We start from the raw sequence: 26,158 nt of genomic DNA, 5'->3' as shown, positions 1-26,158 counted from the left end.
AAATATACATTGAAAACGAATAAAAAATTTTGTTTAGTTGTCCTTCCCCCGCACCTCCAATTATCAAGGTTGGCAAAGTACGGTGCGAAAGAAGTTCTACATATAAGGTAAAAGGTGCAGCCCTGCAATTGTTTGTTCACACCACTGTTGGTAGAAGGGCCTCCCACACTGCAGGGAACTCTATAGAAGCGACCTCAAAAGGTTATTTGACCTCTTCCACGCTGGCATAATTAGCAGAGACCCAGGTGCCATTGGTTGGCTGAGATGACCGGCAGATGCACCACCTGTGCCAGGCTTTGTGCAGGTCACGGGACAGGCCCAGGTTTCATGGGTTGGGGGCCGTCCATAAATGACGTCACGCAATTTTTGACCCCCCCCCCCTTTCGTCACACAGCAGTCACAAAAAGTCAGACCCCCCCTTCAAATATGACGTCATAAAGCTCTGCCCCCCCCCCCCGAATAAAATATGCTTCAAGTCGCTTTAAACTATTGTCATTGTAGTGCGTATTTAATGTGCCGCTGCACTCTGATGTTGTAGGAGAAAACATTTATTAAAAAGTCTTTAATTAAGTAGAACGTGTTGCCTATATTTATTTAAAGTTGCGTATTTTGATGTGACGTCACATTTCTCAACCCCCCCCTCGTCGTCATACATCGTCACAAATGTCTGACCCCCCTAGGTACGTGACGTCATTTATGGACGGCCTCTTGAATGAGATGGCTGGTAGATGCACCAGTTGTGCGCCCCACTGTGCAACTCTCTGCGCTGTGCTTTAGCCACCCGTGCTGTGCTCGTTGTTGTGAGCGTCGCTCATTGGCCATTCGTTGTTGCTGGAGGGCGACTGCCTCCAACTCCCCTGCAACGACATTCACGAACACAAAACATGTCAACACATTTCATGCCAACACAGCATACCAACACATAGAATGCCAACATACCATGCTAACAAACAATGCCAACACAGCATGCGATCGTACCATGTCCGCACATCGGATGCCAACGCACAACATTCCAAAACACCTTCTTGGTTCTTTCGGTAAAGTCACGTAGAATGGAAATAATAAAATAATAAAAACTCTACGTGACTTTACCGAAAGAACCAAGAAGATGAATCCCTGCAGTCACGAAAGCTTTAAATCGAAATATTCCAAAACACGCCATGCCAACAACACAGCACGGCAACAACACGTGCTGCCATGGGAGGCACGAAACTGGCGGGGGGGAGGGGTTGTGTTGTTGGGGGGAGGGGCGGGGCTGCGGGGGTTGAGGGGGTAGGGGCGGGGTTGTTAAAGAGGGGCGGGGTTTAGGGGGAAGGGCGGGGCTTGTCAATTGGAGAGGGGGGAGGGGTTTTGGGAGGGGGGGTGTAAGTTGGGGAGGGGGGGAGGGGGTTTGGGGGGGAGGGGGGGAGGGGGTTTGGGGGGAGGGGGTTTGGGGGGGAGGGGGGGAGGGGGTTTGGGGGGGAGGGGGGGAGGGGGTTTGGGGGGGAGGGGGAGAGGGGGTTTGGGGGGGAGGGGGTTTGGGGGGGGCTTGTCTCGTGCTGGCGCATGCGCAGTGAGTCCGCGAGGCACGAGCAAGATGGCGTTGAACAGGAACCACTCGCAGAACGGCGGCGTCGTGGTGACCAACAGCGAGAGGTGTGGCGGGCAGGCCGCGCGAGTGTGTGGCACGAGCGACGTGGTGGTGGTGTTGTTGTTGTTGTAGTCGTTGTGTTGTTGTTGTTGTAGTCGTTGTTGTCCGTACCGTGAGCGCTGCGTGTTACCACCGCGAGTGGACCGCGCCTGTGTTGATGTTATGCGGCGTTGGGGGAGCGGTGGCGCTGTGGTTAGCGCAACCGCGCTCGCTGCGAACCAGGCGACCCGAGAGATTGTCCGAAACCGGCCGTCTAGGTCCGCTCAGCCTTAAAATTAGTGCCCGGTGCGACGTGGAAAACTGTCCGCAACGGGGGAGAGACGACGTCGCTCGAACGTGGTGGCACTTAACGGCGTTGATAGGCACTCGAGGACGGTAATGGCACCAACATTGTTTACATGTCTACATTGGGATCTCGGTGTTGTTCTGTGGTGTGGTGCGCTGTGTGTGTCGTGCTGTACCGACATCGCCACAAAGGCGGCCGGGCGTGGTGCTAGCCACTCAACCCTCGTGTGCCAGGCCGGCCTTAAGATGTGCTACTCGCTAGCAGCACTTGCCCCAGCAGTATGTTAAGGCTACACGGGGCATCTTTGTCTTTAGTGTACACTGTATTCGGTGCGTGGTCCTGTGAGCGATGGATGCCTCTTGGTCTAAAATATGGTCCAGCATGTGTTGTGTGTGTGGGTGTCATCGCCTCGCCTGTTTAGTGCACCTAGACTGGCACAATCCCCGTGGTGATGTCACCGCCACTTTGAGGGGAATGACGGTTGTTTTGTTGGTCTGTGTGTACAGTAGTGTTGTGTGTGGGGGTGTTGTGTGTGGGGGTGTTGTGTGTATAGTGTGTGGGGGTGTGGTGTGTGTGGGGGGGGTTGTGTATTGGGTGTGTTGTGTGTGGGGTGTATTGGGTGTGTATTTGGTGTGGGGGGTGTGTTGTGTGTATTGGGGTGTTGTGTAGGGGTGTGTGTGTTGTGTGTGGGGGTGTGTTGTGTGTGGTGGTGTCATCGTTGTCCGTACTGTTAGCGCTGCGTGTTGCCGCCAGCACCACGAGTGGACCGCGGCTGTGGTACGTGTTGTGTGCGCTGATTATGTTATGCAGGATGGAGCGGTGGTTTCGTACAACGCTCGACCGCCGTAGTCGCCCCCTGCGAGGGGCTGGCTGAGGTGCCATCTGTTGAAGTACAGAAGGCGATCCAGAGTCTGAGACCACGAAAAAGGACCAAGGCAAATTGATCTCCCAAGCGAGATGCTGAAGGAGGGTGGCGTTTCTGCACAGACTGCCTCATGATATCATAATAACAGTCTGGACCACTGGATGAGTTCCGCAGGATTGAAAGGATGCCCTCATGGTGGTCCTCTTTTAAGAAGGGTCACCGCACAGACTGTAACAACTACAGCGGCATCTCCCTCCTCAGTGTGCCGGGAAAGGTTCTGGCAAGGATTAATTATATTATTCAACATTGCCTTGCCAGGCACGCTGAGGTGATGCCATATCTTCTGTCCGGCTGCTACAGCAGAGGTACAGGGAATTCAAACAGGACCTACATCTCTGCTTTATTGACCGGGTCAAGGCCTATGATACCATTAGTAAGCCTGGGCTCTGGGTTGTTCTTCGTGCTTTTGGAGTCCCTGACTCTCTGCTCACAATCATTAATGATTAATGATTGTGAGTAGGCCCGGGTAAAACTACATAGCCGGGAGTCGGAGCCATTCCCTGCTCACCTTGGGGTGCGACAGGGATATCCTCTGGCTCCTACATTATTTAACAGCTATTTCGACCACGTAGTTCGTGACGCATTCGATGGTTGTACTTGAGGAATTTCCATCTGGTACAGATACAATGGGAGGCTGATCGATGCCTGGGTACGGTCAAGGGATGGCTCCCTATTGGTCAGCCATGTTATGTATGCCGATGATCTGGTGATTGCTGCTCACTCAGAGGAGGGAGTTGGAGGCGCTGCTGTTGAACCTGGAGCGTGCCACTAACATGTGGGGCCTTACCATCAGCCCCACCAAAACTAAGCACCTTTCTGGGTATTTTGTACCATCAGACACTCCACACCCACAACACCCAATTGGTGATGAGGCAGTTGTGGGGAGAGTGGAGAGTTTTCCTTACCTGGGCAGTGTGCTCATGACCAGTTCCGGTTTGACAGCAGAGGTCTCACTCCGAATCAGTTGAGCGGCATTATATTTTCATCGGCTGCATAATGCTGTGTGGAAGCTACCTGGTCTGTCGCTCCACACGAAGCTTCGGGTCTTTTCGGCCATGGTCATGCCCTCCCTTCTCTGCGCTTGCAAAACGTGGACCCCCCTAATGGAAAATCTTTGCCAGTTTGAAACATTTAGGCTGCCTGCCTATGATCCATCCTGCGTTTAACCAGGCTGGATTGTGTGAGGAGCTCACAAATCCTTGAAAGATCTGGACAAAGTCCCATCAGTGAGCTCCTACGGCAGGCAAGGCTGCGTTGGGTGGGTCATGTCGCCCGCATGCCCAGCCACCACATGCCTAGCCACCACATGCCTAAACAGCTTTTGTTTGGCCGGTTAGAGGGGGCTAAACGGGCGCGGCACGGGCTAGAGAAGAGATGAAGTGATGTGGTGCAAGAGGATGTAGAGCTGAGTGGCCTTGCCGATGACTGGTACCAGTGGTGTCAAGATCGTCCTCTGTGGAGTAGGCTCGTGAAGGATGCTACTAGGCAGTTAGAAGCAGCTGCCCTCCAGCAACAATGGAGGCCAGAGGAACGACGCTCACAACAACAAGCAGAGCGCCGGTTGGCTACAACACAGTAAGTTGGCACAGTAGGGGGCACAGGTTGTGCATTGGCCAGTGATCTTCAGTCAGTCGATCCATGGCAACTGAGTCTGCCCCGTGACCTCCTGCCAGCGGGCGTTCGACACTTCACGTGGCTTTAACGTGCATATAGCCTGGCACAAGCGTCATGGTGAGGTCACCGCCACTTAGTGGTGAATGGTGGTTATTGTTGTGTGTGTTGTGTATGAGGTGTTGTATATGTTGTGTGTGTGTGTGGGTTGTTGTTTGTGGGGGTATTGTATATGAGGTGTTGTGTATGGGGGTGTTGTGCCAATCGTCTCTTTCGGTATCACGTCCCTTCATAAATCCACTCCCATGGATGCGGTGTGGAGACGATAATGTGTGAGGGATGTCATACTGTACTACATATCTATTTGTGCCTGTGATGTGTTTATGTGATATGCGATGTGTGTGAATTTGGCGAGTGATATGATATATGAATGATGTGGTGATGTGTGGTGAGTGATGTGTGTATTTGAACCGGTCCTGGGCCTCCCCTAGGTTGACTCGGTCTCAAATAAGTACCCGGTGCGGTGTGTAAACATTGCCACTATGGAGACAAAAGCGACCCGGCGTGGTACCGACCATCCTACTCCTTCGTGTGCCATGCCAGCCTTTATAGGTGCTACTCGCTAACAGCACTTGCCCCAACAGTCTTTTAAGGCTACATGGGGGAATTTTTCTATTTCATGCGCGTGAGTAATGTGTGTAAGAGATGCCATGTATGAGTGATGTGTGTGGGATGTGAAAGATGTGATGTGTGAGTGATGTGATGTGTGTGAGACACGGCGATGGTGAGGTTGCTGTGACGAGCTTAATCCTCTCTGGCCAGCACCACTGCCCTGTATGTGTGACGTCCATGGTTTTAGTTCCGCCTTATGTTCCAGAATGTGCCACAGTGGTGATTTCCACTGTGATATTCCTAAGAATGTGTCCGTGTGTGTGCGCGCATGTCTACATGCCTGAGGGTTTGGTGTGTACAGTTTATATTTAGAATTTCCACGTGTATGTGTGTCACAGGGGTTTGTGTGTTTTAAGGGGTCTTTGTGTGTTGTTTTCATGGGGAGCGGTTAATAGGCTGCGCTGTGAACCCGGCGGCCCGGGTTCAATTCCTGCTCACGTCCAACATCAGTGACGACTATCTGAACCGGTCCGGGGCCTCCACTTGGTCGACTCAGCCAAAAATGAGTACAAAGGCGGCCGGGCATGGTGCTGGCCCTTGTGTGCCGAGTCGGCCTTCATAGGTGCTCGCTCGCAGCACTTGCCCCAACAGTCTGTTAAGGTTATTCGGGAGACCTTTGTTTTTGTGTTTAGTATTAGTGTGTACTTGTGCAGTATCGGTGTGTAGTGTGTGTGTGTGTTTGGTGTGGGTATGTGAGAACCACTACACTAACTCTACCTTTACATAAAATTCGCCTCCCATTTTCACAGCACCCCAGCATCACAGCTCACGTTATGCAAATAAACTCTGTACGGTTTCATGGAGTTTTTCTTTACGGAATTGAAACTTGAATGTTTATTTTGTATTATATTCTGTGACTTTTGAAAACATCCTGCAATGTGAAACCTGTTTCAACTCAGCACAAGGGCGTATGTATACAAAAATACACGTTTATTATTTATAATATTTACCTTCCAGTCAAATTACAATTCACGGCTAACATTGGTGGTTATTGGTAAATTAACTTCCCTGGGTACCCAATCTTTGCCAACTCTTATAGTGAAGCGTATGCTAACAGCACCCCTCCCCGTGACGGATATGGCATGGAAGGTTCCCCGCCCAGCAGTGGCTTGACAAAGGGCTGCACATGTACACGGTAGTGAAACTCCACGGTGCTGTGTTGTGATGGCTTCGAAAATGTGGACCCTTTGCACATATTCTTTTTTCTCTTGATTTGAAGCTTTCGTGACTGCAGGAATCCATACTCTTTGGTTCTTTTGGTAAAATCACATAGGTAGTCACTCCAGCGTCTGCATCATTATCCCCTCCCCCACCACCCCTCCCCCCCCCCATGTTCTGCACACTTCCTGTGTTAAAGTTGAGCTCCGTTGGAATTTTGTAGGAAGATGTAGATAATGTAAGTACGGTACGTTTACATTTCAATTACTGTACGGTAAGAAAAGGCAAACAGGTTAAAGTGCAGCCCTGCAATTCCTTTCTCACGCCTACTGCTGATGGAGGGAGGGGCCGTCCACTAGAGCGAGCTGTAGAGAATTTCGAGAGGGAATATTTTGGCCTTCTCTTCCATGCTAGCCAGATGTCTTAGAAGAGGCTTTCTGATGCGCTGCCGGCCGCCTGAAACGCCCTTCCTTCCGCTATTCAGGATTCCACTGGAGCTACGCACTTTTAAATCTCGATTCAAAATAATTTCTTTAGAACTGCTTTTTGTGTTTAGTTTGTGGTCCTTCCCCGCATCTCCGATTAGCGCGGTTTGCTACGTACGGTGCAATAGAAGTTCAAAATACATACAGTACCCACACTTTACCCCACCACACGCTGACCTGTTGATCGCCTCACTGGCGTGCCCAGTTGTTTTACAGCGTGGACAAGAGGTGGTGGGGTAATTCGAGAAACTTGCACCGTTGTTTCAACTGCCGCATAACGGAGACCAAACTGAGGATCTGGATGGCAGTCCAATGTCCTCCAATGTGCTAAGCAGCATGCCTGTACTGTGATAGCAGTTCAATATTTGACGTACTCAGCAGCGGAATGAGTAACAATGCACACCCAGGGATTACGTTCTTGAAAATTTGCCGCAATAGGCAAATCTGCCACCCGCAAACTCAAAGGCATGTGGGTAAAAATATGGCTTGCTTAATGGTTCATAATACGACACCCCCCCCTCCTTTTATTTTATATTACCCTGCATGAATCCAAATATGAATCGAAGTGTTTACAATTCAAGATATTAATATGTTCTATAGTTTTAAATATAACTTGTACAGTATATGTATAGAATGCCAAAAATGAATGAAGAATGATCGCGCAGCTGAAACCTCGCAGGCCTCACTGGAGAGAATGGCCAATCATTTGACAGGCTCAGTGCTGGCATGATAAATCACTTGGAGTGTAAACATCTTGGCTCCGTGCAGAAACATTGACTTTAATCAATCGAGTCAGAGGCTTATCAGAAATAAGGTAGCCAAAATTGCTGGCATGGGGCATTTCCCCTGATAATTTTATCTTACTAATATGGCTCGTCGAGTGTGAAACACAAATAATCCCATATCAGCAATCACCTTCATCGTTTTTTTAAAGATGTATAGACTGTATGGCTCATTAATAATCATGATAATTATGCCATCGATTCGTTAATTAAATAGTTTCTTACGCTCACGATGTGTGCGTCCAGTTATCCAGTCGAGCGATTTGATAATATTTGTATTCCTGTGATGTGTGCAGCCACTAGAGGTGCTACGTTCACCACATCGTGAAAAATAATTTCAGTGTTGTTCTCGAATCCATTCGTGACCCCCACATTGTGACAATTCATCAAAATCACGGAGAGGTAGTGAATCATTGCATTGCCTAATGCGATGTGCATCCCGTGACACGAATATGAATGGGCTTGTTACTGCTGTGTAATGGTCGGCTGGTGCACGAGGTCAGCAAATTGCTCGCACGGTACATGGCAGGGTGAATTTAGAGCAATAATCCACGGCGTAGGAAGGTTTAATTTGTAACAAGATGAGAGCTCATTGAGGCAAACATAGACGTTGACAGAGAAATCTAGAACAGAATCTGAAGGGTGGACAAAGAATGAAAAAAAATGAGTAGGTTTTACCATTTCTGGCAATAAAAAAGGTATTAAGTTGTTCAAACACCAAATAAATACCGATTGCAAGGCATCAAGTCTGCAGATACGTGCAGAGGTGCACGTTTGTAATTGCAGTGAGAGGATGGTGTAAAAGAAGAACACATGGGACATACCAGAATGTACGCAAGTTAATGACTTAAAACTGTCAATTAAAACTAAACTTTTTTTCTTTTTCCAGGTAAGGCCCACTGAGCTGTATAGCTCTTTTTCATAAGCGACCTGGTTATCACAAATGATAGCTCAGAGAAGTGGCTAATCATCACTTGGACATTTACAGAAACCAAAATACTTTAAACGCATGATGTTGATTCTAAATGCGGAAGGAAAAACCGGAGGACCCGGAAAAAAATCCGCGCGACCACGGGGTGAGAGACATGCAAACTCCAAATATACAGCAGGGCGTCGGGGTCGGGGTCGGGATCGAACCTACGACCTCCTGTATACCAGCCGAGGTAGTTAACATCTTGTCATCGTGGAGCCAACTGAAAGGGACAAGTGAATTGGCTGGGGCAGGAGACTTTGCTCGGAAGGGATGATTGTTGGTCAACAAGAAATGCCTGCGGAATTATCACTTTCCTACACGATACTGAATGGGACAAATTCTCTTGTTGGAGAGTATCTCATTTGTCGAATGTTATTATCATTATTTAGTGAGATCGTGCCGATGTCTCCCTTGCCGTCGGTGTGGCAACAAGTCACTGAGACGATGTGCTTCGATGTGATTGCTGCCCTGCGGGATTTGTCGTCTCTTCCCTGGATGGATTTGGCTGAGATTAGTGTGGGGGGCATTGGGGGCCGTGCCGGGCAATCCTCTCCTCACTGGGAAGTGTGAGCAGCCCACCGTGTGACCGGAGAGCAACAGGACGTTGCCCTCTTGCCTAATTTGCACGTGAGCCGAGTGAGTCAGCGCTGGGCTTTATCAGTCATGCGGCTCAGAGCGGTAAAACCTAAGGCGGAATAGGCCTTGCTTTTGTTTTGACATGCATGTGCTCACCTTCAAATAGCATTTTATAATTTGATTTTCATTCATGTTTGCATGTGGGTTAGACCTGCAGGAAATTATTTTCACAGTATCACCTTTGGCTCGAAAGGCTTTGGCCATGTAGCACTGGAATTTTATCACCGGGTTTTGGGCAGGCCTGTGATGAATTTTGCCAAGTCCCTAACAGCATGACAACTTTACACTAAAATATATATTGCATCATCTTTGAGAGTTTGAGTGCCATGGTGGCGAGATGTTGTCTGCCTCGCCTGGTAGACTTGAGTTGCGTGGGTTTGATCCCAACCCTGACGCCTGCTGTATATTTGGATTGTGCATGTCTCTCTCCCCGTGGTCGCTTGGATTTTTCTCCGGGACCTCCGATTTTAACCCTCCACATTTAGAAACATGCGTTTAGAGTATTTGACTGCTGTAAATGTCCACTTGATAAGCCACTGTGTTGAGCTACCATTTGTGGCCAGGTCGCTTCTGAAAAAAAGTTGTATAGCTCAGTGGACCTTACCTGGTAAAATAAAAAATAGTTTAAAGAGTGTTTAGTTTTTAACCTTGCCTGCAAAGCATTGAAGCTACTCAGTGGCATGTTTAACCATTGTCTAGTTGAGAATACACAAGGCTGATTCTGGTATTTTCTACCGTAGCAGATTATAAACAGCATCGTTTCTAAAGTGAAGAGCCAACAGTGCAAATTCCATTTTCCCATGGTGGGAGAAAGTCTTCAAATATGTGTTAGTACCTTCCCACAAAATGGTAATGATTTGTCGAGCCATGAGGGATGATGGGGCGAGTGGAACCTTGACAGGAATATAACTCATCACTTTCCATTGCGAGTCAAATGCACTGACCCTAGCAGGATGTAATGCTCCACGTGTGCTCAGTGAACTACTAAACGATAATGTTACCGCTTAAAACTTGACGAATCGTCACATTGCTCAAATCATATTCACATTTTAACTTGTATGCTTTCGCGACCAATGTCATCCATAATACAGGGATGAGCCCTGAGGGATGATGGGGGCGACGGTGGAACCTTGACAGGAATATAACTCATCACTTTCCATTGCGAGTCAAATGCACTGACCCTAGCAGGATGTAATGCTCCACGTGTGCTCAGTGAACTACTAAACGATAATGTTACCGCTTAAAACTTGACGAATCGTCACATTGCTCAAATCATATTCACATTTTAACTTGTATGCTTTCGCGACCAATGTCATCCATAATACAGGTTTTTTGGGTTACATTACGTAAATATAAATGTGTCGGGTGGTGGCGGGTTTAACGACACATTTATATTTATTCGATCATAATTAGTTTCCTTTTGGGTTTAATCATTTCGGTACAATGTTATTGTTTTTAAACTATAACCCTCCACCATCCAACAGCCGTTCAATTCAAGTTGTCAACGTGAGCAAATATGCTGATTGATTTTGGTCGTTTAGCAAAACCTGACACATGTTGAAAGGTGAGAGAATTAATTTGAGAATCTCATGCTAGAGCCGAGCTTCCTTTAACGCCTTGTGATCTCCAGCGAAACGTCGTGTACAAGATTATCAATATATTGCTCGCTCTTCATCATTCCCAATTAGCTGAGAAACAGAATCAACCGGAATATTTGCCCGTGTGAAAACCGGATTTGATTGTGCTCACGTCGAGTGGTGGAGGGTTATAATAAACAAAACAGGGTTGGACTCGAAAGAAAGGGATTTCTACCATTGGTAAAAAAAAGCCCCAAAAGCCATAGAGTTGTAAACCTTAATAAACACATTCCTGCGGAGGGAGCTGGTAGGAACGTCGGGTTGCTCGGTCAATGGCCTGCAGGGTCAACGGCGGCGTGGTGTATTCCGCAAATATGCCCGACTGTGAGGGCGGGCACAAGCCGGCACTGAGTAGGTTAAACGTTGAGTTTTATAAGGGCACCACGGGGTGACCAGACCCTCCCCACCCAGCCCCACCCCTCCCACCCAGCCCCTCCCCACCTTCCCCACCCAGCCCTTCCCCACCCTCCCCACCCAGCCCCACCTTCCCCACCCAGCCCCTCCCTGCACGACGTGACACAATAATCCCCTGTGGGCTGGTGTAACCAGGAGGTTCCTACCAGTATCAGCATGTACCAGTGATGGGTGTATGCATGTTGAACTTGAGGTCACCTTATGGAACAAGTGTTTTTCATGTGCCTTTAGCAGAACGTAAAGCCCGGAGTGAGTCATAGTCTTGTGAGGCTTGGTGAACCGGCCGAGGAATGTTACTCAAGTGTTTTCTCTCGCACCGGAGTTCTTGTTTGCAGGTGAATATCATTCCTGTGCTCTCACTCAGCTGTGCTTTATGTATTTTTTTTAAACGGTCTGTGGAAAGACTCTTGACATGATGATCACTCCGTAGTTGAGCATGTGCCGGCTGCTGCTCCAGTGGCTTTACAATAATAACAGGCTCAATTAATTATGTTATTTTTCAGTTTTATTTGGGTACATTTTGTACCACCCTTCCCTCATCATCTTCCACCCCCCCCCCCCCCCCCCATAAATAATAACCACGTACCCGATCATTGTCCTTATGTGAGTAGTAGGGTTAGAGAGCAGTGTTGTGATTCAAAATTCATTTCTTTAGAACCGTTTTTTGTGATTAGTTTGTTTTCCTTCCCCTGCACTTCCGATTAGTACGTTTGGATAGTTGGCTACGTACGGTGCGAGAGAAGTTCAACATACATGCATTGACCATCGTCAGAGCCCCGGTATAGTGTGGTCACGAGCGTGCAGGCAATCACGATTTTGTGCCACGTGTAGCCCCAGTCCACACAGCAGGTTGCCACACTGCCGTGCTCGTGCTGCCAGAGTGCTTTTTAATTTGGCCTGCGAGCTGCCTTTGCGCATCATATTCCTGGCGCTGTGCTCGCGCGTAAGGCCGGGGCAGCACTGTGTTCGGCGCAGCAATAGTTACTAAGTGATGTGCACTGCCATGGCGATGACATGGCTCGTTTAGGCGGCGCGCATGATCACCCCTGCTTTTTGAGTAGTTGGCGGCTATAAATTTGGACGTGATTAGCCACTTCGTTGGGCTATCATTTGTGGCCAGGTCGCTTCTGAAAAAAATTGCCGTATAGCTCAGTGGGGCCCTTACCTGGTAAAATAAAAAATAGTTTAGTTTTAGTTTGTAAAGTGCGAACGACGGCAGACTTCTTGGGCTTGCTTAGCTTGCGCCCTTTAATATTTAATTAGCGGTCAGCTTTTGCCGTCGCGGTTTTGACTGCCGTGTTTCGTAATGGGAATCGTTGAGCGGCGGGCACGTGCACGGGTCGTCAAAGTGATAAAATAAAGCATCTCCGTACACTCAAACGAGCGTAGGGCATTGCTGCTCATCTCCACTAGAGACCTGCGATAGGAATGCGGAACGTCTTATTACTGACGATTCGGGAATCGACGTTCCACATTCCTATGGCTGGAGATTTCTTGTCGCTCGTGCGTCAGAATCTTCATTAGGGCTCCTCCTTACTGTGACCATTCTATCTGCAAATCTTGTTATTCTGTGCAGACATTTGATAGTGCTTATTTTACTGGTAGGAACCTCTTGGTTCCACCAGCCCACAGGAGATTATTGTGTCTGTCCGTCGTGCAGGGAGGGGCTGGGTGGGGCAGGGGAGGGTGGGGAGGGGCTGGGTGGGGAGGGTGGGGAGGGGCTGGGTGAGGAGGGTGGGGAGGGACTGGGTGCGGAAGGTGGGGCTGGGTGGGGGGTGGGAGGGGTGGGGCTGGGTGGGGAGGGGCTGGTCACCCCGTGGTGCCCTTATAAAACGCAAGGTTTAACCTACTCACGCCGGATTGTGCCCGCTCTCACAGTCGGGCATATTTGCGGAATACACCATGCCGCTGTTGACCCTGGCCATTGACCGAGCAACCCAACGTTCCTACCAGCTCCCTCCGCAGGAATGTGTTTAATGACATGTATGTATCCAAGAAATTTTTATTTAGTCTGCAAACTTTTTTCAGTCAGGACCCCTGCCTTGGTAATTTTGGGCACATCTTGTGTGTGAATGAGTGTTTTTGTTGCATGGAAAGAGAAAGGCAGAGCATCTGTCAGCTGAGAGCGCACACATTGAGTGCCGCTGTAGCGAGATGTTTACTACCTCGCCTGGTATACAGGAGGTCGTCGGTTCGATCCCGACGCTGACGCCTGTGTATTTGAAGTTTGCGTGTCTCTCTCCCCGTGGATTTTTTTCTCCGGGTCCTCCAGTTTTTCCCTGCACGTTTAGAATCGATGTGCGTTTCAGAGTATTTGGCCGCTGCAAATTTCCACACGATGGTAAGCCGCCACCTCGTTGAGCCGTCATTTGTGATGGCCAGTTCGCTTCTGAAAAAGAACTATGTCGCTCAGCGGGGGCATTACCTAGTAAAATAGAAAATAGTTTAGTTGTATTTTTGCGCTGACGCCCGCGCGTTGCTGTAACTGACCGCCATGGCTGTCTCTTGGTTTGCAGTGTGCTGGTGCACTACGAAAATGTGGAGCTCTCCTTCGGCGACTTTGTGGTCATGCCCGACGTCTTCAAGGGGTCCAAGAAGGGGATCATTTACCTGACTCCCTTCAGGGTAAGTTACTTAACTTCTTATTTTTCTTCGCCAATGGGGGCGTTCTAACTTTGAAGCTGACCTAATATTCACACACCGCCGGTCTGAATAGCATGGTTTTCAAAATAAAAATTATGTTCACATAACACGTAGGCTTATACGTAATAGGGGAGGGGGGGAGTTTGGGTTGTATCTTGTGAATATTTAAGCGATCTAACCCCCCAAAAAAACCCTCTGTTATGGATGTTCGAATAAGTAAAGAATTTATACGTCAACAAGCAGAGCTGTGATGGGATGATCATGGACAATGAAGTGACCGCCGCCACACCTCACCATCATTTCCCACAGCTGCTGTGAAGTCGACGGTGACCTCCCAAGGCCCCTTATGCAGTTCCTCCTGCGTTGACTTAAGGTCTTCTCCCCCTTGGTCGCTGTGCTCTGGATGCCACTCCAATGTCTGGCTCTGGGTAGACTGTCCTTCCTCTGTTTTGCACAGGTGTCCCACCCATCAGAACCTCTTCTTCCCGATTACATCGACAGCACACTTACTTGCCACGTACAGTTCTAAACCTCAAAGTTTCTGGCCCTAAATCGTTGAAATTTGTGGTATCCTCTGCGTGCACTTACACGAGACCAAAATAACAAGCAGAGCCTTTTTTTTATTCGATAAAAAAAACTCAATTATAACTTCACGAAGCGGTCCTTAAAGAGCGGCATGCGGCTCCAGACGCACAGATTGCTGACCCCTGGTCTAGCCTCTGCTGTTCTAGCTTGGAGTGATGGGGGAAGGGAGAAGATGAAAGTTTTTAGGTCGATACATCAACGGTGAGCGGCTGGTTGGAGTGCCTCTAAAGTTGTTGGCCAATTGAACGTGACTGAAGAATTTCATTGTTATTTGGCCAGAGCTGAGCAGGTCTGCCCAGTGTAAAGTTGTCGAGGTGCCGCTCGCACTGAGCAGGTGAATCGCTGCGGTGGTGAGATGTTAACTACCTTGCCTGGTATACAGGAGGTCGTGGCTTCGATCTCGACCCAGACCCCTGTATATTTGGAGTTTGCATGGCTCTCTCCGTGGTCGCGTGGATTTTTTCCCTCCACGTTTAGAATCGATGTGTGTTTAGAGTATTTGGCTGCTATAAATGTCCACGTGATAAGCCGCTTCATTCAACAATCATGTGTGGCCAAGTCGCTTCTGAAAAAAAGCTAAAAAGCTCAGTGGGCCTTACCTGGTAAAATAAAAAGAAGTTTCAAAGAGTTTTTTTCCTCATTGCGCACACGTTGTTGGCTCCGCAAACGTCTGTGGCTGCCCGCGCAGCTGTTTGCGATAAGCCGCGGAGCATTCCACTTGCTGCGAGCACTGTTTAGCAGGAGGCCCTCACCCCCAGCACCTCAACAAGCACCTCACACTCACCGTGCCTTCTGCCTTTTTAATTCTTTCCCATTCCAAGACGTCTCCAAGTTGCAGGACGGGTGTCCCGTTTACCTCTGAATCTTGCGCGTTCCGCGGTTTTTATTTAGAGAGGTGTAGCGCTGCACTCACTGCAGAGAACCGTAGCGTCACGACCGCTCTCTACGATAGCTGGTGCACACTGGCACGCCCTCCTGCATAGCCTTATGGGAGCCTCGGTACCAATAAAGTTATTTTGCTTACATTTTTTTTCTGCCTCCGTTCCAATGATGTACGTGTACAGAACGGGAAATGATTAAGTTAGGTAACAAATATGCCTCCTTCACATATCTGTCCCTCCACATGAAGTCAAATAAAATAAGTTTTGCACCTCGCATCAATCGCAAGGAAACTGGACACGATATGACACACAATCCGGTTGCCAAACTAACATTTTATAAGGTCGCACTCATTGCACACAAAGTGCTTTCCACAAATGAACCACAATACCTTCACACTGGTCAGTGCGACCAAGCGAAGCATGGTCGCGTATCCCCCACGAACCCTCAACAGAATGTTTGCCTCCTGTCGTTGTACTTATTTAAACGCAGGTCCCTTTTGAACAAGAGACACCAGGTGTCTCAATTGGTCAACTACGCTCGTCTCAAATGAATGTCGTTCGTCGGTCTCATGGATGCCCGTGCACTGTGATTTGGACGCAGGTCATCTTCGTGACGAAGGGCAAGGACCCCATGCAGTCGTTTATGATGCCCTTCTACCTGATGAAGAACTGCGACATCAAGCAGCCCGTGTTCGGAGCCAACTTCATCAAAGGCACCATCAACGCCGAGGCAGGAGGTGGGGATCACCCGAGGCAAAGAGAGAGAGAGAGAGCCATGGCGCCACCATTTCCTTCTCGTTTCCTTTCACAGAATGTTTATTTTCATTAGGAATTTTTAAAAAATATTTATTGAGGCAATGTCCGGTGCCGATGCATCACGTTGTGACGTACACACCGTTAACACAAGCGAAACCGCTTGTGAAAAGCAAGGGGATAAAAATACGGGGAACGGGCTTGCTGCCCCAAACCATACGGGGGGAGGGGGGAAAGGGTGACACGGGGAGAGAGCGATATACGCAGAACACACGCCTGACATAAATCAAATAAAAGGCGGCCTCAACGATCGTTGGGCATCTTAGGAAGAGGTTTAAGCCGTTGCGTTGCTGGCGAGGCAACACAAGAAGCGCCCGCTGTCAGCTGGCGACACATTCGTGGGGGGGAGCTGTGCCTGTGTCCTGTGGTGCGGGAACAGTTGTGCTTAGTCTGGCTGCCGCTCAAGAGTCCGATGTCCCATCTCCTTATAAACTAAAGCTGTTAGAAATGAAGCTGAACAGGGCATGTGACAAGGGCGAGATGTGAACTGCCTCGCCCCTGGTATACATCCGTTCGTGGGTCCAATCCCGACACTGAAGCCTGTTTATTTGGAGTTTGCATATCTCTCCCTGTGGTCGCGTGGATTTTTCCCCGGGTCCTCTGGTTTATCCCTCCACGTTTAGAATCAACATGCATTAGAGTATTTGGCTGCTTTAAATTTAACCCACTTCATTGAGCTATCATCTATGGCCAGGTCTCTTCTGAAAAAGAGATATATAGTTCAGTGGGCCTTACCTGGTAAAATAAAAATAGTAATAGTTTTAATATTTAATAGTTGACTTTTGTGTAAGGGGTCATCTCAGACCTTCATCCCACCACGGTGGTTAGCATGAGGTACGACCTTTACGGGATGTCAACCACGGCTACTTGGCTATAGGAACGTGGAATTATCCACCAGTGGTTCGACGTGTCCGTACTACCAGTGGTTCGGCCACGTGGGACACAATTGTCCCCTCTTGTCGTGGCAGGTGGCTGGGAGGGCTCGGCGTCCTTCAAGCTGACGTTCAGCAGCGGCGGAGCCATCGAGTTTGGCCAGCGGATGTTTCAGGTGGCAAAGCAAGGTGAGGGTCCCCCCCCCCCCCGCGTGCAGTGGGATGCAAAGGGACTGCAGCGATGCGTTAGTCCCACATTGGTGAGCTTACATTGCTTTGGGTAGAATCAGAAACTTTATCCTGGAGAAATCTGATGAGCTAAGAAGCTCTTTCTCTATGTATCTACGTTGAACTTCTTTCATAACATTCGTAGCCAGCCGTGCTAATCGGAGGTGCGGGTTACTAATCGGAGGTGCAGGTGTCCAGTAGGGCGGGTCAGGGTTGGACGTGCTTCTGAAATCGTGTTACGCTCGCACAGAATCGACGCCGCATACAAACCTTCCCCTCTTTCTTGGGTAACTCCACTCTTCCCCATCTGTGCACATGTTTGAATGTCATCCCCTCCCACACAAAGGGTTTTCTCTAGGTTCTCCAACTTCCTCCCACATAGTCACTTCTTTAAAACAAAAAATTGACAAGTATCCCAATGGAGGACCCTTATTTATGAATCTTGAGACTCGTTCATTAATTCTACAGGTTTAGTGTTTTTAGGTTTGTCTGTATATATATATGTTTGTTGAACTTCTTTCACACCGTAAGTAGCCAACCATGCTAATCGGAGGTTTGACTCCGTCATCCATAACTGCTTGAGGAATGTTGAAGGTCTCCCAGTGGACTGTGCGACATTCCAGAACCGCACTCATCACACTCCACTGCTATCCGTACCTCCGATTAGCACGGTCGGCTACGTACGGTGCGAAAGAAGTTCAACATATATACATCCATTGATATTTGTATGCGGCGCAGTGTTTAATCGCGGCGGTGCGCGGCCCAGTAGACCGACCGTGGTGAGTGTGTATATTCCGGTGCTGTTTCCGTTCAATAACTGTGTTTTATGTTCAATGTCTGTTTCCTCCCTCCCATTGCTGACGTAACAGTTGTAACCGATGATGGTAGGTGTGCTGCTCAAGGATTTACTTTTCTCAGACGCAACCCAAATACGTAACGTTCTGTTGATTGACGTTGTTTCTTGTGTTCTTGCTGCATACGTCAACAAGCTTGCACGACAATCGGTTTTTTTAAATGAATGCAAGTCGTATAACCGAATCTTTGGCTCGCTTGGCGGCAGTGAAGATGGTGAACCGCGAAGGGCGCTCCCCCACCACCACCACCCCCCCACCACCACCCCTTAACTCCGCCGCTCTCTCAGCCTCCAGCGGAGCGGGGGCTGCCCAGCCAGCGGCGAACGGCGCCTACGGCTACTCCTACATGGGCAACGGCGCCTTTGGATTCGCGGCCGACCCCAACATGGCCTATGCGCCTCAGGTGCCCACGGGATACCCCTACGCACCGGCGCAGCCCACCGGGTACCCCTACCCGCCTCCGCCACAGGGTGAGTGCGCCACACGGCCCTTACAACCTGCGCTGGAGCTCCGCTCTTGCCAGGCTACCTCATCTGGTTATAGAGGAGGTCGTGGGTTCAATCCCGACCCTGACGCCTGCTGTATATTTTGAGTTTACGTTTCTCTCTCTCCCCGTGTTTACGTGGATTTTTCTCTGGGTCCTCCGGTTTTTCCTTCCACATTTAGAATCTATGTGTGTTTAGAGTATTTGGCTGCTATATATTTCCACGTAATTTGCCACTTGGCTGAGCTGTCATTTGTCGCCAGGTCGCTTCTGAATAAGTATAACCCGTAAAAACAAAGTTTTTCACTATAAATCCTTTATATGCGTGGCGGCTAGAGTCCTCTCGTCCTCTGGCTTAAGATGGCTGCTACCTATGGGTCAGATGACTGTCTGCCAGTATTAAGAAATTGGTAATTAAATATTTAATTTGTTTTCCCTAAACAGTGTAAAATTTTGGAAAAAAATTTTCACGAACATTAATTGTCTCGCACAACGAGTCTGTGTGCAAAATGTCAGCTCGATTGGATCACGGGAAGTGGGTTAAAAAACGACCGAAAGATTTGCACGGTCGTAAGCAAGCAAGCACGCAAGCAAGCAAGCGAACTTAATATAAAGGATTTAAAAAGAGCTAAACAGCTCAGCAGTAGGCCTTCCCTGGTAAAATTAAAAACTATATATCAAAGCGTTTAGTTTAGATTTCCACAAATGAACCACAATACCTTGTTGATCTCGTCAAGGAGCATAAACCATCACGCGAACTCTGGTCATCCTCGCAGCGGCGGCTTTTGGCTTGGCCATCGAACGAAGACGGTCGCCGCATCGCGCGCTTTCAGACGCGCTTCTGCGGCCGTCTGGAACGCTCTTTATAACAGTAGGAAGCATAGTGCATAGCTCCGGAGCTATTCACTTTCAAATCTAGAATGATAACTCATTTCGTTAAAACTGCTTTATGTGTCTAGTTTGTTGCCCTTGCCCCGCACATCCGATTAGCGTGGTTGGCCATGTACGGTGCGAAAGAAGTTCAATACACACACATTGCCGCTAGGATGCCACCCTTTCCTTGGCGGGCCCGCGACAGCTGTTGGAGAGATTCTTAACTCGTCGTTAAAGGAAGATCCCATAAAATATCTAAAGTTTTATATAGATGTGTGCTACCTTGGCTGTGTGCCCCGGTCATGCAGCCAAGAAACATGAATGAAAAAAAATAATGAAAAGTGAAACGGTTAATCGCATCATAAAAGCACTTCATTTATGTCACTGATGTCCCTCCGGTTCGTGTCAATGTCCCGGCTGCTATGTCACTGCAGCGCACAATAGAGGCACACATAATTGCACCTCTAAAAGTCTAGTTTTCCTATTAATTAAGCTTCAAACTTGTACTAGATGTACCAGAACACACAGTCTCGATACATATTTATAGAAATAAAAGCTTTTTTTCTGCCTTAATTAAAAAGTGCTTAACCATCTCTATAACAGTCTCAAAGGATAAATCTACAAGATGACTAATTATTATGGCTTGGGCCATGTTATGATCTTACCAGAGGTTTTTCTTTCCGAATGTCCATCTCCCAACACAGTCAAACAAATAAAAATGTCACGTTGCACGAGTTTTGCGCACCACATTTTCTTCTTTCAGCTCACCCAGTGAGTTGAACAAAAACAACGCTTTCAAACAAATGTTCCAATGTAGGCTGCCAAAACCTATACGTTCGGTTAAGACGACTAACGCCAAGCAAAATAGCAGATGCCACATTGAGCTTTTGAACATTGTTTACGAACAAGAGAGGATGCAGAATGTTCCCCGATTCACTTTAGGCGTGAGTTCCGAAGCCTGGAGGAGTTATAAAGGTGGCACAGAGCTTGTGCTCCGGTGGCGATTTTCTTTTGAAAGCGTCTTCCCGACGACTCTGGGTCACAGTGAAAACCAGGGGAGAGCGGTCCTCGCCTTGACATCATCACCCCTCTCTCAAAACTCCTGGCTCTGTTAGTACTGCCTTGTGAAAACAACGCGTCACTTGCTGTGCCAATTCCTTAACCCTTTCCAATGACGTACGTGTACGTCATCGGAAACAGAATCGGAATAAAAACTGAAATTAACTTTATCGGTTCCAAGACTCCCACAAGGCCATGCAGGAGGGCGTTTGGCACGGTTTGGTGCCAGCTATCGTAGAGAGCGGTCGTGTCGCTACAGTTTTGTGCGGTATTACGTCTTTAAAAACAACGGTGCTACTACGCCTCCAAATAACATAAACGCTGAGCCGCTTTCACGCTCCGAGATTCGGTGGTGGACGGGACACCCACCCTGCAACTTGCAGGTGTCTCGAAATGGGAAAGGATTCACCTGGTCAAGCAGAAAAAGCGGAAGGCATGGAATGGAACGTGTGCGAGAGGACATCCGCTAGGGGGACGGAGCGATGAAATAATCCAGCTCGTGCGCAGGAGTTGGGCAGATTATCACATCGCAGGATTGTGGAAGGTGGCAGCGATTTGAGGAGGCCTTTATCCAGCAGAGAATTGGCTAATGATGGTGAACCTATGCTTTCAATAAACTTAGTCTAAATAAAAATAAAGTCACTTCCCATACACCTTGCGTGTGTTTTTATAAACCATTTATTCAGGATAAATCAATACTGGGAATGATCAGTTTAAGTCGGGGTTACGTTCCTGGAAAACACGACTTAAACTGATACGATGTTAACTGATCAGCTATTTCTCATAAGAGTTAACTAATATACAGGAGATACATTCCAGCGCTCCATTACTCCGTAAAGTCTTAATAAATGACAAATTATACAGTTTAATGAGGAAGAATAACACGCAAAAAAAGATAAATAACATAAAACAATATAATCTCCATATATATAAAAGACAAAGTTGTGAATGTGTGTCTGTTCAAAATGTTTAGCGTACTTCCCGACATGCAACAAACTGGAAATTTGCCATGTGGGTACTTTCCAGACTGTACACCATGCAAAAATTATGAAAATACACTTTTTTTGGGAGGGGGGGGGGGGAGCTCAATAATGCAGATATTTTTTGCACGGCAAGTGAGCTGTGACGTCACATCTGTCACGTGACCCGCGCAACGTGGAAGCGTAACGCATTGTAGTGTAGTGGTTAGCGCGCCGCGCTACGAACCCGGCGACACGAATTCGATTCCCGCTCACGGCCACCACCGGTAACGATTATTTCAACCGTTCTTGGGCCTCCCCTAGGTCGACTCGGCCTCAAACGAGTAACTGGTGTGGTGTGTGAACATCGCCACTGGGGAGACAAATGCGGCCGGGCGTGGTGGATCCAAGTCCCGGGTGAAGCCGGGTAGTACAGCTAGTAAGATGCATAATTAGGTACTTATAGTTACATAGAGACATACATATTGAAATAGGGTCTATTTCCTCACATTTACATGGGGCGAGGTGGTGAAGAGGCGAGTAGTGGAGACATACATTGGGGGGCGAATGACAGCCAATGACGCAGCATAGTACCACTACGCTGCTCAAAGTAGTCCCTCTGCCACGCAAGAGCAGAGCGCATGCAGCACAAAAACACCACTAGGTGGTGAGCGATCGAGCAACGCACAAGTGATAAGAAACAATTTCGTTGATGACATGAAACTGATGGATGACTTGAACTGATAATAATGTCCCCTTATTTTCCAACGACGTTAAAAATGTAAGACGTAAACTGATACGACTTAAACCGATCATCGCCGGTATGTGTAGTAAGGAAAATTGCACAATTAGGATGGGCAGTCAAATGCTGATGGAGGACGATGTGTGTGTGTGTGCACGCTCGCAGGGGTCTACTACCCTCCACCCCCACCCTACCCGGGGCCCATGCCCATCCCCCCCAGCGCCCCCCACTTTGAAGATGCCGGTGAGTGACCCATGGAGTGTCGAAGGCTTTGGACTCGTGAGATGTTAAATGTTAACTCCCTCGCCTAGTATGCAGGAGGTCGTGGTTCGATTCCCACCATGACGATGCCTGTATATTTGGAGTTTGCCTGCTCTCTCTCCCCGTGTTTTTTTCTTCGGGTGCTCCGGTTTTTCCCCTCCACATTTAGAAACGTGCCTTTAGAGTATTTGGCTGCTATGCATTTTCATGTTGTTAGCCACTTCGTTGCGCTATCATTTGTGGCCAGGTCGCTTCTGAAAAATACCTGTATAACTCAGTGGGCCTTACCTGGTAAATAAAAACATAGTTATTGCAGATGGCTCACGAATTGCTTGAATGCTGCTGCCTCTTCTGGAAACTGGCACAATAAATAATAGGTGAAATAAAGATGCATAATTTAATGTGTCACTCACAGGACCCAAGTATCTTAAGAAGCCTATTAGGTATATTAGTTTACAGTTAAAATTGTAGTAAGTTATTGCACGAGGGGTGTTCCTCCTGTGGATACTGACACCTACTGAAGTGACTGCTGGCTGGGAAAAGTTTCAGAATGTAAATGTCTGTCTCATCATATGACATCACTTGCACAATTGAACTGTACAGTAAAAATTGCCTCGCATGGAGTTATTTTAAGCTGGTGGTCTGGATAAAGCTGAAGATATTTCATGCGTGCAAGACACATCTTTTCGTGCATTGAAATTATATTTGGGAGGGGTAAAGAGCGTCAAGCTAGTAAGTGCCTCCTTGTGTTAACAGCCTTACAATCGGTGCAGCTCTTTAATTTATAAGCATGTGTCTTATCAGCAGCAGAAGTGTCATTGTTCCTCACATTTTTCTGGAGGAGAGGCTTGCACTGAGCGTGAATATTTCTGTTAAACGATGATGCTCACTGCAAACGTGTCTCTACCGATCGGCGTGCTCCTTGCGTCACACCGTTATGATAACCTTCCACCGCTGTGCGAGCCATCATTCTTTTAACCAGACAACACGTGTACAAAGTGTGCATGCCCTTGTTACGCCGCGCCCCCTCCGCCCCGTGCATTGACTAAGCCCACTGCTTGTCATCCCAGCTTCCGGCAAGGCTGCAGAGGCGGCTTACTTCGACCCCGCAAATCCCCACGCGGTCTACATGCCCATGGTACGGCACGCACACACACACACACTCCCCTTCTCCTGCGAGCGCTCACCGCATGTAAACTCCTCCTGCTACCCCTTGGGCCGTATTCTTCGTCACGTTTGGCTCACTGCACTATGTACCCAACGACCCGACTTCGATTCCGTGCCCCGGCTAAATTTAATAGAGGGATTGTGAAGCATCCCTAGGCCTCCAGTCCCCTTCAAGAACATGGTGAGTTGTGGTTAAACAACCTCCATGTCCAACATGAAGTGGGGAGGCCTTCATCCAACAGGGGAATTGACTAAGGGTTGGAAACTATTTTTACATGCGGCAAGGCAATGTTCGTGATAAACGTGGTGAGTGCGTTCGTAATTGTACGTCACTCCCAGTGCAAGGTCCAAGTGTTTATATTTAATATAGACCAGGGGTCGGCGACCTGCGGCTCTGGAGCAGCATGTGGCTCTTTAAGGAATGCTTCGTGACGTTATTTATTAAGTACCACCGTCTCGTATTCACACGTATTGCGGCTCTTGAATTATTGAGTCTTTTTACAAAAAAAAATGGCTTGTTTTTGTTGCCGTCCCGTGGTCTAGATGAACTCGGCCTATGTAAGCTGACTAATAGTGCACTGTTTTGTGTGTCTCTGATGGCAGGATCAGCCTCCTCCATATACTCCACCAGAAGATAAGAAGAAGCAGTAACAACCCAAGAGTGGACTTGGATCTTTCTCTGAAGTCTTGACTCAGTTTCCTAACGTTCTCTGAGCAATGTGGTTCTGTCAGTATGAGATATTCCTTTCAGATTTCTTCAATGTGGTAGCATCTGCATTATTGTAAGTTCAATTTTCAAATTTAGATGATAGGCATTAAAGAACGTAAAGAAACGGCTTTGTATGACAGCAATCTGCACTTTGGATAATTGTGATCCCTGTTTGATGTACAGAAAGTAAGATAACGAATTCGTATTGGCTTGTATGCATTTACTTAACCTTTTCCTTGCATCTCTTCTATACTGGCTTATATAATTTATGTAAATGAGTAGATATTGTAATGATTGCTAAATCCTATGCCACCTATATTCTAACCCCTGGCACGACTACCGTTGGTGTTAGCAGCGTGTCACGCCTGTGATACATTCCCTCATGTCCCCGTTAACATGCGTGTGCGGGTGTGCATATCATGCCTATGACAAAGCGTATTACACGTACGCCTATCGTCATGGGTTTGGCCTTCAAGTAGCTAAGGTAATTTTAACCAAAAATCTGTGGCTGATCTCTGTATTTGATGGCTAACTGTAATGTAAACAATATAAAATAAAAACATGTATAGGTCATACATCACAATTGGTCGCGTTTATTTAACGAGAAGTCGTCCTGTGCTGGACTCGGAACGAGATGAGTGCTCGGGAGGGAACAAAATGCCCCCGAGCAAGGAAGACCTTGTGGAAAATTGTGACCCAATTTAACATGCAGGCTTTCGTGACCAATATCCATAATAGAGGTTTTTTTTTGGGTTAGATCGCGTAAATATATAAATGTGTCGTTAAAACCCGCCACCACCCGACACAGCCAATTCGTAAGGTTTGTCACGTAAACAGAACATGCCAATTCGTCACTAGTACACCACACCGGTGTGTTGGAGAGCCAAGGCACAACATTTACAATCTGAGCACGCTGTTTCGCCAGTATTTACAACCAGCTTCATCAGGCGACAGCCAGATTTGTAGAGGTCTTAACTGTTTCGTTCCTTATATAGAGGCGTAGATGTGGTGACCACTCTTCTGCGCTCTTGCGCAAAATAGGGGGGGGAGATTACTGATTAAACGTACATTATGCATGTGCATTATGCGAGCCCTTTGATCTTCTCCTTCCTGTCTATTGCTTGTATTAAAATAGCCGTACCAACGGTAATCCCTATTGAAGTACGCTGCCTGTCGGTATCATTGGGGTTGGAGCTGCCCGGTGCACGCTGCGTCTGCCTCAGGGTAGCTTGCCGTGTCGAGATCAGAATATTTATGCTGAAGGATGAGCTATGGAGCTCTTTTTCACATGTTCAGTAGTGGCGGGTCAAAACGTTATAACAACAAACAATACCAACATACGATGGGAGTGCAAAGTATAGGAAAAGTAAACATCACTTAAAAAATATAAACAAATCAAACTATACTCTCTGGTTCTTTCAGTAAAGTCATGTCGGTATAAAATAAAACTAAATTATTTTTAATCTTTCCGGGTAAAGATATGTGCCGGGTCGATGGGTCTTCGTGCACTGATTCACTATGGCCAATCGCATCGTCGATCTGCCACTGCGACTGTCGGTTGATCTCACTACTACCTCTGACCATAATTATTACTTCACGAAGTGTTGATCTGTCCTCCCCGTGTGTGCTACCACGGCCAGCGTGCCCTCGCCCAGCGTGAAATAAGTGCAGCTGCCAGCAGATATCACAGCGATGAGTTGCCATCTGCTCGCATTCCTGGAATAATTCGGATGCCTGCGTGCAAGGGCGAGGGATGATGGTTCAACGGCGTCCACGTCTTTACCGCAGAGAAAAAAACCGCGTGATAATATGTAGGAGG

At 47.9% G+C, this 26,158-nt stretch overlaps 1 protein-coding gene across 1 annotated transcript; it reads left to right on the top strand.

The window, feature by feature from the left end:
* The first annotated feature begins 1,526 nt into the window (after nucleotides 1–1,526).
* Nucleotides 1,527–24,916, top strand: WBP2 (WW domain binding protein 2). Its single transcript, XM_061569763.1, has 8 exons — nucleotides 1,527–1,635; nucleotides 13,726–13,834; nucleotides 15,920–16,055; nucleotides 17,100–17,192; nucleotides 18,373–18,555; nucleotides 22,368–22,445; nucleotides 23,534–23,601; nucleotides 24,234–24,916. The coding sequence occupies exons 1-8, from the start codon at nucleotides 1,577–1,579 to the stop codon at nucleotides 24,279–24,281; spliced, it is 774 nt and encodes a 257-aa protein (XP_061425747.1). The 5' UTR covers nucleotides 1,527–1,576; the 3' UTR covers nucleotides 24,282–24,916.
* The last annotated feature ends 1,242 nt before the right edge of the window (nucleotides 24,917–26,158 follow it).

Source organism: Lethenteron reissneri, chromosome 44 (genome assembly GCF_015708825.2).
Source record: "Lethenteron reissneri isolate LAM-NWPU_2019-01 chromosome 44, ASM1570882v1, whole genome shotgun sequence".
Classification (NCBI taxonomy): Eukaryota; Metazoa; Chordata; class Hyperoartia; order Petromyzontiformes; family Petromyzontidae; genus Lethenteron; species Lethenteron reissneri.
The sequence above is the reverse complement of the archived record's forward strand: the minus strand, read 5'-3'. Positions and strand labels throughout refer to the sequence as shown.